The 10,481-nt window shown below is 38.9% G+C and overlaps 1 protein-coding gene across 1 annotated transcript in view; it reads left to right on the top strand.

The window, feature by feature from the left end:
* Positions 1-10,481, top strand: part of CENPE (centromere protein E) — an 86,051-nt gene that overhangs the window by 35,306 nt on the left and 40,264 nt on the right. The window contains exons 23-31 of the mRNA XM_018558978.1: positions 237-414; positions 2,125-2,279; positions 3,711-4,025; positions 4,126-4,173; positions 4,257-4,343; positions 6,698-7,012; positions 9,070-9,213; positions 9,921-10,214; positions 10,305-10,466. Of these exons, the coding sequence (XP_018414480.1) occupies positions 237-414; positions 2,125-2,279; positions 3,711-4,025; positions 4,126-4,173; positions 4,257-4,343; positions 6,698-7,012; positions 9,070-9,213; positions 9,921-10,214; positions 10,305-10,466 (1,698 nt within the window). The remainder of the gene's footprint in view (positions 1-236; positions 415-2,124; positions 2,280-3,710; positions 4,026-4,125; positions 4,174-4,256; positions 4,344-6,697; positions 7,013-9,069; positions 9,214-9,920; positions 10,215-10,304; positions 10,467-10,481) is intronic.

Here is a 10,481-nt window from a genome sequence, read left to right as displayed (position 1 = left end):
ACAGAAAGTGAAAGGAAATCCCTCCAGAGTAGGAAATCTCTGGTCCATCTATTCCTGTTCTGATAACAATCCAACATTTTCAGTGATAATAGTCACCAGGACAAATATAGAGGGTGAATCTCCCCAATGGGGTTACAGGCAGTAAAAGAAAAATAAGTTTTGGCTTCAGTCTTCAAACAAAACTACAGTCCCATGATGTTTAATGTCTTTTGTGGGTGTATATTTCTTTTGTACAGAATGAATTCTCACTTCGCTGCCAACAGAGAGAAAAAGATGCCTGTGCTGTTGAAAAACAGTTAGAAACTGAGAAGTCCAATTATAAAAGGATGCAAGCTGACTTGCAGAAAGAACTGCAATGTGCATTTAATGAGATTAATCAACTCAACGGCCTTATGGCAGGAAGAGTCCCCAAAGGTTTGTTAGTTTTGCATTTAAGAGTATGTATGTATGCGTCTATGTATACAGAATTTAAATCTTTGCCAAGTAAAATTGAACAATTGAAGCACCAGGATATAATCTCCTGTTGCTTAATACTTTAAGGCCTTGTTTACACAAAGTGCAGAGCAGTTGCAGACCGGATCAAAACTGCGTCCAATGTATTCCAATGGTATTTTTTGCTTTAGTTCACATCGCAGCGTGCAGTTCCAGAGCAGGTAAAAAAAAATAGCAGCAGGCCCTATTTTACCTGCTCTGGAACGCATGCAAACGCCCTGGAACACACAAAGCCTATTATAAACTTTAAAAAATATATATAATTTTTTTTTGTTTTTACCAAAAACGGCCCGGAACGCATCAAAAACGCGGCACAACCCACTGCACTGCGTGTGCAGAAACCTGAGCAGATCTGCTCTGCATTTGGTGTGAACAAGGCCTCAGACTCATCTCTATCCCACCTCAACATAACCACTGAACTATCACTTGAGGGGACGGCATTGGCGTTCCTTAACTACAAAGACTCCGTGGACTTGAGCATTTCTTCCATGCTGCTAGTTTCAGAAGCACGTTCCTTGGAAAAAAATAAATAAAGACTGAAGTAAAACTGTCTCGAACGTCTTTAGAAGCAGGCAAAGGCTAACCAAGTTACCTGCTGAGCTTGAATCATCTCTTCCTTTTCTTGTTGTGCTCTGAACAGCTATGTTTGAAATAAATTTTAAAAAAGTACAGGTCAGAAATGATCAAGGTTGATAATTATATATATTACACAGGAGCAGAGAAATCTAAACTCACAATTGGATAAGTAAGTGACTCCTTCCCTCTCCCTTCCTGTCTGCTCTGCAAAAAGGGCTGTACAGTGTTTCGTTTTGAAAGATTGTACAAACAAAAAAAAATGTTCTGTAACATCGTTGTCTTGGCTCCACCCTATATTAAATGTTTGTAAAGTGTTCCATTTAAAAAATAAGATGTTAATGACTTGGAAAAGCTCAATTTACATTTAACTGGACAACATAACTAAGCCTAGATTTCTGAAAATACAATTGTGACAACCCGCTGCTAATGAATTTGCCATTGCTCTGTTTATTGGAAAGAATTAAAGCGGACCTTTACCCATTTCGTTTAAAATAACTAACAGACCTTTAGAAATATTTATTAATCTACAAACGCATACTTCTAGATAATTGCTGGCTTTATATTCTTTGCATACCTTATTTCTCTTTTCTTTCCCAGTCTTCTGACAGTGGCCATGTTTACTAATGGCAGATTACTAGAACTCCTTTTACTTCCTGAAACTCTGGCACGTGTGACTAGGACATGTGACCATGCACATCTCGGGGGAGGAAAATGCTTTTCCCCGAGATCTGCGATTTCCCAGCAATGCTCTGCTGATGTAACCTTCCTTGAATTCAACGCTTGGGCACATAATCATTTGTGCCAGAACTGGACAAGGAAGTAGATGAACTCTTTTTATAAGTAAATGAAAAACAAGTTTGTTTGAATGTAAGATGATTTTAAATTAACATGCAGAGCTGCATCCTGGGGTGGTGAGCCTTTTTTTTGTAAAAGGGGGTTAAGGTCCGCTTTTAAGGATAAAATATTTGTGTAGGCCCACTTCACATCAGCATGTAATAATCTTAAAGACCATTATGACAAAGAGTAATTCTAATGTTGAAATAACATGCTTTGCAGATCTGCTTTCTCGGGTGGAATTGGAAAAGAAGATTGCAGATTGCTCAAAGCAACTTACCAATGCTCTTGAAGAGAGAGATTCTCTAGAAAAGCAAGTTGCATATTTGTCAGAATTGAAATCTTTGCCAAGTGAAATTGAACAACTTAAGAACCAGGTAAAACACTATATATATATATATATATAATATTATTTTAATGCTTACAATAACTTTTTGCTTTATATTACTTTTATATACATTTGGGGCAATTCATTGGGCCTTTCCGACACATTACTGGTAGTGTACATGCTGTCAGAAGCTATGCATCAAATTCATGAGGACTGTGGGGCCCTTTCATTATAAATACTGGAAAATGTTTAAGTAGTTCATAGTAGCAGAAATGTTATTGCCTGGGGGCATTGCTGTGAATGTTGTAATAGGTTTTATTGCCATATTGGATTAAAGAACTGGAGTGTAGTAAGTCTTCCTCCATCTTGGTGTTTTGTGGACTTGTTCTTCTGAGGTTGTACAGTGATGTGGTGTTAAATTATTTAACTGAATTATGTATGAAATATTTCACAAAAATTGTTTAATATCCAGGTGTATATGATTGATTATATTAGTATGTGTCTTTGCATAGTTTTTCCAAATACCGTATTTTGCGGTCTAGAAGACGCTCCGGACGATAGGGCGCAGGGATTCTGTGACAGAAATTCTGTCATAGAAGATGCAGTTAGTTACCGCTGAGACAGGTGGCTCTGTGACTACAGCGCCACGGTCTCAGTAATCACACAGAGCAGACGAAGAACGACGTTCTTAGACTGCTCAAGGGGCTCTATGGTGAGCTCTTATGGGGGACCCCGAAAACCACGGCGGGGGGCGGGCAGTTTCGCCGCCGCTCGATTTTAATACAAGTGATCTAATTGGATCACTTGTATTAAACGAGCAGCGGCTCCCACTGTACATTCAGCTCTGCTTGTCAGGAGCAAGGCTGAATGTACAAAAAAAAAAGCTACTCGCCTGGCGCCCGAAACTGCATGTGTCAGGCGATAGGTATTCGCTCCATAAGACGCAGGCACATTTTCCCCCTCCTTTTGGGGGGAAAAAGTGCGTCTTATGGAGCGAAAAATACGGTATCTATTCCACTAGTGAAAGTCTTCTATGTAGATATGTAGATGTGCTGTACAACAGTTCTATCATAGTTGTAAGGGATTCCAATAAATCATTCCCACTCGTACATGAATCTGTCTCATGCTCCAACTTTTTATCTTTCCCCTAATTATTGTAAAATGAACAGTTTTTGGTCTTGTGTATGAAGAAATGCTATATATATACCTCCTGTAGTATATTGAGACAGACCGGTCACATATGGGAGGCCATATGTATTTTGTGAGCAAGGAATAGCTAGAGAATGAGCTTTGCTGGCCTTGCGTACTGTAGTTCTCATTGTTTGCTGTTGATCAAATTATTTTCTTTGGAAATACAAAATTTTAAAAAGTTGCTGTGTGCTTTCCCTCTGCTTTTAATTATTTACCTAAAGTAGTTCAAAAGCTTTACATACTTTGAGCAGTTGCAGATGTTTGATCGGTTTTGATCATTGTTTATTAGATACAGAAAACTTCAGAGGAACTCCACCTGTTACAGAATGAAAAAGAACAATCTGACTCTCTAATAAGCGATCAGAACAGCAAGATGCAAGAGCAAAGGGAAACGATTGAAAGACTGACTGAGGAGGTGACAAACACACAGTCAAAGTTTCAGCAAGCTGAGCAGCAACACTCTGAGCTCCAAATACTGTATGAAGACCTTCAGACAAGATGCTCACTCACAGATGAAGACATTAAGAAAAAGTCCCTTGAGGCTGAATGTCTAGTGACAGAAATAAATGACCTGAAAACATCTTTGGAACTATTAGAGAGCGAAGTAAGTTGAATTTTTTTTAGAGATATATATATATATATATATATATCAACCTTGATCATTTCTGACCTGTACTTTTTTTTTAAATTTATTTCAAACATAGCTGTTCAGAGCACAACAAGAAAAGGAAGAGATGGTTCAAGCTCAGCAGGTAACTTGATTAGTTAGCCTTTGCCTGCTTCTAAAGACGGTTAGAGACAGTTTTACTTCAGTCTTTATTTTTTTTCTTCCAAGGAACGTGCTTCTGAAACTAGCAGCATGGAAGAAATGCTCAAGTCCACGGAGTCTGAGAGAGACGACCTCCAGAAACAAGTGAGCAATGTACGTGTTTTTCGCCTCAAAAGGAACACAAATCTTCACTGAGAACGCAATTGACGGAGCTTGTAGTATTTAGTTGACTTTGTAGGTTCTCCCCAGATAAGTGTTTAATCCTTCCAAAAGTGCTATTTTGGTTTTCTCCCTACCATAATTTTGGCTCTTTTAGACTTTGCGCCCTTCTTGAGTGTTACCACTAGCAGGGATCGGTCACAGCAGATTTAGAGGCATCAATCTGGATAAGCTTGAGTTTGATGCCGCAGCCAAGAGACAGGCAGATTCTTGATAAGGGCAAAACAGGTGCTTGCTTTATCCATCAAACCTTACACCTTCAGCAAAAAGCCCTGTCACTATACATAATATAAAATCAAACAAATCAAAGCGAACAGTGTTGTCAGAACGTTTACTCTGATAAAAAGAAAAAACAGTATTTAACTTATGAAAACAGGCAGGGATCAGGAATTAAGGAGATTCCCTACTCATTTTCACGAATTAACTGATAACTAGAGTTCGTTTTTTGTGCTAATTTGAAGACTAAAAAAAAATAATATAATAAAAAATATGTATAATAATGGAGAACTATGATGCCAGTGATTTTTCACTCATCCTCATAGTTCGATCTGTTGTTAAATATTCGAACACCTACCGCCGCTCACTCACTTTCCGATCATCTCCCTGCAGACAGCGGTGACTGTCACCGCTCCCCGCAGGAATTCTCCCTCTCCGATCCTCTAGCGCTGACTGGAGGAACAGACGGGGAGGGGGCGGGTGCAGCTGGCTCTGCCTCTATATAGGCAGAGGCTGCTGTCAATCAACTAGCTGGGTGGATCTCGTCAGTGTTGTCAGGATCTGTCCCGGCTGCAGCTCACTATATACTGAGCTTTGGGTCACGGGAGGACATTAAGAGAACTATGGGATAAAAAGTTTACCCCATGGTTCTTTTATCTAGAATCAGTGTAAAATAATCAAAATGTAACTAGTGACAATAAAATAATAAGGATCAAAATATGCAAGAATATTGATCAGCAAAGAAAATAAAACCACAGGATATTATTTCAAATATTCATAAAACAAAACTATGTATCTCCTGGAATGCAGCTAGTAACCTCTCAGCAGGCTGTTACAAAATAATGTGCAGATTCAACACATGACCTCCCCCCAGCAAAACGTATTCAAAGCCCAAAGTCCTTACTGTGCATGAACTAATTTAGAATACTATGAAAGTACTAGCTAATCGGCCAAGAATTTATCTGAGGTAAAGACAAAGTTATTTTATTTTTATGTATGTATCACAGCTAGACTATTGACTGGAAACTGAAATCTGCTTCGAGGAGACTCCAAAAATATTTCTCCAAAAAGTTAGAGGGAGACTATATTTACTGCAGATAAAATTTACTCCAATTCAATCCTGATGCTAGCAGTAACCGAATGCTTAGACTAAATGAGATATACTGTATATGGCTAGTAAATTGCTTACAGATAAATGGAAATATATACTTTAACAAACAATATAAATGTTGTTGTCAGATTGGTGTCTGTATAGGGACAGGAGATGTTCAGTTTCACCTGGCAGCTCGTCAATGAGCTTCAGATCCCTCCTTTGTGTCTGTCCATCCTCATGTATCAGTTCTCCCTGTCTCAGTTCCCCTCCAACTTTCTCCTAACTTTTATCACCCAAAATGTAGGAGGAGAAAGATTATCTTAATTATGACATTCACTTCTCAGTTTACTCCAAATTCCCCCCGTAATTACCTGAAGAGGGCAATGTTGGACTAAATCATTTTGGATTTTTCCTAAAATGCCAGTATTCCATGATGACCTTTTTGGAGATATTCTGATATCTTGACAGAACTTGTCAGAACTACTGTCTCTATATTACTTGAGAAAGTTTGAGCAAGAAAACAATTCTCTTCTACATACATTGAGAATTAAGTCCTCTGCACTAAGAGACAGTGACTTGCATTCTTTCACTGATTTATAGAAATGCTAATATACCTAATGTTATTATTTGTCCTTTCAAAAACACCATATTAGGTTTAGGCCTTACATTGTCTTCCTTTTAGCACTCAATAGTTCAGACAGTGCGAGCTGACTGGTGACCCTGTGTAATGGCCAGTGCAGATTTCCTGACCTGGGATAAGACGGGCATAAGAAATGTTAGATTGTTTAATTAAACAACACATTTTAATAGGTGTAACACTTTAGATGCGCCAAAAAAAGATCCTAATGGCTGTCTGCTAGACAATATTTTGGCAAACACAGCTTCCTTAGTTTACTTTCTCTCGATCAGTGACACATCCCTGTTTTATTGAAGCAGTTTTTCTTGATGCCTGCTCTAAGTTGCATGTATTTATTTTTAGCTGTCATCTCTTGTTGAAACTCTTCAGCAACAAGAAGAGATGCAATCTGAACTGTTGAAAGAAAAGCAGGATTTAGAACAAAAGCACCTTCAGCTAATGTCTGAAATGGAACAACTTCAAGAGCAGTTGAGTAACTTGCAGCCATCGCTGAGTATCATGCAAACTGAGACCTCTGAAGCTAAACTTAAACTTCAAGAGCTCCAGGAGGAAATGACACTGCTTGCTCAACAAAGAGATGAGCTTCAATCTAAGGTGGAAGAGCTTGCAGATGAGAAGGCTATTCTAAAACAAGATCTGAATGACAACATTGAAATGGTAAGTAAAACCAGTTTAGCAATTTATCTCCAACAATATTGTATACGAGTGGTGGTGAGGTTTGTACAGTTATGACTAAACCGGACCGAGTACTTCTACTTTAAGTGGTGGGGCAAGTTGAGTGCCGTGCACATGCCATTTTTTTTTCTTTGTTCGTTGGCATAAGGAACCTGCCTTTGCCCCTATCTTTCCAAAACTGCAAGTTGTGTAGCTGTCCTGCTAATCCAATGGTTTCAGTACTTTGAGTCAATGACCCAGAACAAGAGTGCAAGTTCTGACTTCACCCCGCCTTTGCTAAAATTAATGTTTGCTCTGGGTCATTGTACCATATGATATTGAGCCAGACAACTAGCAATTACAGATGGTCAGCAATGTTGGGCTACTTTTTTTTTGCACAGGTTTCCTTTTAAATTTATAATGAAATCCCAGAAGTAGGTGATATTAATTGTACTTTCTCAGAATACCTTTTTCATATAAATGGATTTGCCCTTTTATGAATGGCAGTTTTTCTAGGGTCTTTAAGGAAGTAGTCTTTCACAGCTAAGTCACCTAACACACACTTTGTATATTGCTCTTTATGCCATGCTTCTGTGTTGAGGAGAGACTGAGAAACAGATTTTGACAGCTCATTCCTCTTCATTCACAACCACGTTCTGCAAAGGAGATGACCTCTTGATTGACGGCTCATATCTCGCTGTCCATGTGCTTTCCAGACACAAGTGAGGTCACAGGAATGAGGGAGGGGAGGGGACACACTCCCACAGGAATTGGCAACGGGCACTAGAACTGGTAGTGGAGCCTTGCTTTGTGTTGGGAAAGTGCAGAAACGGTGAGATAGTGAGAGCGGTCAATCAAGAGGTCGTTTACTTTACAGAGTGTGGTTGGGAATGAAGAGTGAGCTGTAACTCCGTTTCTAATTTACACAGAAGCATGGTATACAAAGAAACATGCACTGTGGGAGTTGGTGGCTGAGCTGTGAAAAATAGGCAAGAGTAACAATTTGTTTGTACTGAAAATCTTTCAGTGTTCGGTAGATTACATGTGTTAAAAGCAATAAGACCTTCCATTATACTGCAGGGTGCAGGAAAGTAGAATAAAATGTCTATAGCATTGAAAGCCGTTTTTCATGGTTCAAAGAATAATTCTGGGCAGCGGTTCTCATTAACCCTTGCAGTGGGGGTACCACCACAATGCAAGTGTTAACTGCTCGTTTTTTGTCTAGTGACTAAAGTTATACTCACCCGAACCTTGGAACCAGCTGGCTGTCGCAGCACTCCCTCCAGCCTTTCTACTATGCTTCAGAAACCGTATGTCCCTCGGTGTCCTCGCATCCAATACCTGACTGAGAACACCAAGGGATATGACATCGCTTGAGTATAGGCGGAGAGAGGCTGGCGGGAGCGCTGTGAGCGGCAGCCAGCTCCAAGGCTTGGGCGAGTATAACCCCCCTTATTTTTTTTTAAGTACATCTCTTCTGCTTTCATTCCAAAGAAATTGATCAATATGAGAGAGTTTTATTTGCCTAATATATGCATTACAAAGTTGTTGTTTTTAAGTGTATTATCTAAGATGAATGAGCAGGTCAACACTTAGGATATTTGTCTGAAGTTGAAGTAATATTGGAATTAATATGGAGTTCTGCCATGCAAGAAGGAAAGCATAAAGGAAGCAAGAGGTTGAGCTTTCTTTGTGCAGGAAGGTGTTGTGTTTATGGGGATACAATTTGAGGTTCACCGTGCTTTCTTTACCAGGATTTATATTAGGACACACCCAATTCAGTTTCCCTTGGTCGTTTTTTTTATAGTTGGTCTCTAAGTATTTAAAGGGTGTGCATCGTGGTGTGTTTTTTTTTTGTTTTTTTTCCTCCAGATTTCTAATGGCCAGCATTTATAAGAGTCAGGTTTTTATCTGGGTTTCTATTAATATTTCATAAACTATAGTTCGTCAGTAGGAGCCATATGCTTCTTTCACGTTTGCAGTTTTGCATTGTTTGAAATGTCAGTATTCATCTTTTTTGTACATTAACAGAACTTCTTGTTTCTACACATTGTGTTTAGTCAATTGAAACACAGGATGAACTGAGGACAACCCAGGAGGAGCTTAAATCCCAGAAACAACTTGTGGCTGATCTGAGAAAACAGATTTCAGATTATGCTGAACGCATTTCCCTACAAGCAGAAAGCCACAAGAACACCCCAGAGGTCAAGACTAGTTACATTTAACAAAATGTGATGACTGTTAATTTAATGAATATTCAGTTTACCAATCATACTGACCTTTTACCTTTCCAATACACAGTTTTAACTAATGTAATCTAGTTTTGCTATCATCCATGTACATATTAGCAATGGATTTATATCTTATAGCAATCACTTAACATAAATGAATGAGGTAACCCTTTCACATGCACAGTAATAGAATAACTGTCTCAGCAGTGTGACTGTGACCTGAGTGGTTATCTACAAAATATGAACTACTGTTGGGACTTGTGGACAGGTTGGAAAGCACTCCTATAGAAGATTACCCATGCAGTCATTGAAAAGCTGACGCATCCAGAGACGTTTTGAGGCAGAAGTGCTCTGTGCCAACAGATCACAGTAGTGACGGAAAAGAGATCAGTAATTTCTACAATAGTCATCCTAGGCTCCACTTTCAAAATGCTTTGATAGGTGATTTTGTGTAAAGATACAGTAGCATCAAACACAAGTATCATCTCTGATACCCTTGATAGGTACAAAAACATTAGCTTACTGTACCTATATGATGACTGCTAAGTCAACATGGTTTTTCCTATCTTAATGTTTTCATCTTCTTTTCAATAAACGTGATGTGAGACACTCCAGAAATGACCTACTTTCTCTGCTTGCTGTTTTTTTTGTTTTTCACATTTGTGCCACAACAAATCCAGGCTAGTAAAGCAGATTCTGAGACCATTGCCGAAAAGAAAATGGAACTAGAAGAGGATCAGAGTTTAAATTCTGAAATGGAAGTTCTCAAGGAAAGAGTCAAATCAGCTGAGCTGGCTCTAGCCACTATGGAAGGAGCAAAGAATGAACTTATGCAGAAACTTTATGCCCTTGAAGAGGATCTCCTATCTGTCACTGAGCAGAGGGATCAGCTGGAGAACACAAAGAACAGTCTTCTGAAAGAAAAGAATGACCTTAGAGATGAAGTACAGAGAACTACCAAGCAAGTTTGTGAGGTATAAAATGTTATCACTTTGGGGGGTGTATATGCTTTAAATTAGATATGGTTTGGTTGAATATATGTACTGACCTGCATGCTCCTTTAGCTAAATGAAGAGTTAAAACACCTGTCTGAGAAACCATCAAATGACGATGCAACAGCACAACTCCCAGAACAGATAGAGAAACAAAAGCTGCTTGAAACACTCAAAGCTGTGACAGATGAAAGAGACCAGCTCAAGCTTGATTTACATGACAACATTGAAATGGTAAGAAACCCAGAT

The sequence above is a fragment of the Nanorana parkeri genome, unplaced genomic scaffold (genome assembly GCF_000935625.1).
Source record: "Nanorana parkeri isolate BGI_ZX_2015 unplaced genomic scaffold, ASM93562v1 scaffold372, whole genome shotgun sequence".
NCBI lineage: Eukaryota > Metazoa > Chordata > Amphibia > Anura > Dicroglossidae > Nanorana > Nanorana parkeri.
The sequence above is the reverse complement of the archived record's forward strand: the minus strand, read 5'-3'. Positions and strand labels throughout refer to the sequence as shown.